Source organism: Xenopus tropicalis, chromosome 1 (genome assembly GCF_000004195.4).
Source record: "Xenopus tropicalis strain Nigerian chromosome 1, UCB_Xtro_10.0, whole genome shotgun sequence".
In the NCBI taxonomy this organism is placed as follows: Eukaryota; Metazoa; Chordata; class Amphibia; order Anura; family Pipidae; genus Xenopus; species Xenopus tropicalis.
This window is the reverse complement of record NC_030677.2, coordinates 213,108,358-213,110,270: the sequence shown is the minus strand read 5'-3', so window position 1 is coordinate 213,110,270 and position 1,913 is coordinate 213,108,358. Positions and strand designations below refer to the sequence as shown.

The following is a 1,913-nucleotide window of genomic DNA, read 5'->3' as shown; positions in this document are numbered from 1 at the left end:
ACTTTATAAATAAAGTTATACATACAAGTCCAAATAAAAGTGTTTTGACATAACAGCTCTGTAACTGGCACTTTGGCTCCCTAGGGAGTGTGTATCTGCTGTGCCTGCTGGGAAATACTCAATTAACTGTATAATCACCCCACATTCATTCCTGTAGGAGTCTTTTGAATTGGGATAAATGAATGGGAACTTAAAGGGTTAACAAGAGTTTAAAGTCCAACCAATAAACTTGCCCCACCCTGTTTGTGAAGAGGAGATAAAACAAGTCCAACTGGTTATACAGAGAGAGAGAGTTTGGTTTCTTGTTCCTGATTTCAGCGATGGCGGCTGCTGATCTGAGAGACGAGCTGAGCTGCTCCATCTGCCTGAGCATTTATACTGATCCGGTATCCCTGCCCTGTGGCCATAACTTCTGCCGGGGCTGCATTGGGGGGGTGCTGGGTACCCAGGAGGGGTCTGGGCGTTATTCCTGCCCTGAATGCAGAGCTGAGTATCAGGAGCGCCCTGCCCTGCCCAGGAACAGAGCTCTGGGGAACATAGCAGAGAGGTTCCGTCCGACTGAGACAGAGCCGGGGGAGACTGGGATCTTCTGCACTTACTGTCTCCTCTCTCCTGTACCTGCTGCTAAATCCTGTCTCCTGTGTGAGGCTTCTCTGTGTGATACCCACCTGAGGGGGCACTGCCAGTCAGCAGAACATGTACTCACTGAGCCCACCGCTTCCTTTATGGGGAGAAAATGTTCTGTACATCACAAGGTTCTGGAGTATCACTGCTGTGAGGACTCTGCCTGTATCTGTGTGTCCTGCTGCCTGGCCGGGGGGCACCGGGGCCACAGGGTGGAGCTGCTGAGTGAGGCCTCTGAGAAGAAGAAAGAGAAACTGAGGAAAGTTCTGGAGAAACTGAGCCCAGAGAGAGAGGAGACTGAGAGAGGAACCCAGAGGCTGCAGGAGCGCAGGAGAGAAGTGGCAGAAGCGGCAGCCGGTGAGACAGAGAGAGTCACTGCCCTGTTTAGGGGCATCAGGGAAGAGCTGGAAGCCCTAGAGAAGCGTCTCCTGAGTGACATCTCCAGGCAGAAAGAGGAGCTCTCACTCACACTCACTGAGCTGATCCAACAGCTGGAAATAAAGAAGGACGAGCTGTCCAGGAAGATCCGGCACATTGAGGAGCTGTGCAACATGGCAGATCCACTCACTGTCCTACAGGAACAATGGGAATCCCATGGAGCTGCCTTTTGTGGGGCTGAGGGGGCAGATACTGAGGGCAGAGAGAGAGGGGGTATAAAGGACCCGGCTGTAGGGGATCTGGATGTGGGTCGGATCTCAGAGACATTACTCACAGGCTTAGCTGGGATTGTGACTGGGGTAGAGGGAAGGATCTATGGGCAGGAGGCTACAGAGCTGGTACTGGATATAAACACGGCTGGGACTGGTGTATCTGTATCAGGGGACGGGAAATCTGCTTCCTACTCACATACAGACCGGCGTCGCCCCCGAACCCCAGAGAGATTTCAGGTTCCTCAGGCTTTAAGCACCAGGAGTTTCCCCTCAGGGCGACATTACTGGGAAGTGGAGGGCAGTGAATCAGGGGGCTGGAGGGTAGGGGTGGCCTATCCCAGTATAGAGAGGGTAGGGGGTCAGTCCTGCATTGGGAATAATAACAAGTCCTGGTGTTTTTACAGATGGAATAATAATAACTATACAGTGACACATGACAGGAAAGACACACAGTTGCCCCACGCCCCTTCCTGCAGGAGAATCAGGATCTCATTGGACTATGAGGCCGGACGCCTGTCCTTTTATGAGCTGAGTGAGCCAATCAGGCACTTACACACCTTCACTGCCTCCTTCACTGAGCCCCTTCATGCTGCATTCTGTGTAGGGGGGGGAGGTACCTGTGTGAGAATCATTAGTTAG

General features: G+C 52.4%; 1 protein-coding gene across 1 annotated transcript; it reads left to right on the top strand.

Moving 5' to 3' along the window:
• The first annotated feature begins 297 nt into the window (after positions 1-297).
• LOC116408230 (E3 ubiquitin-protein ligase TRIM7-like) lies at positions 298-1,913 on the top strand. Its single transcript, XM_031894976.1, has one exon. It carries the CDS (start codon positions 321-323, stop codon positions 1,911-1,913), a length of 1,593 nt encoding a protein of 530 aa, XP_031750836.1. The 5' UTR covers positions 298-320.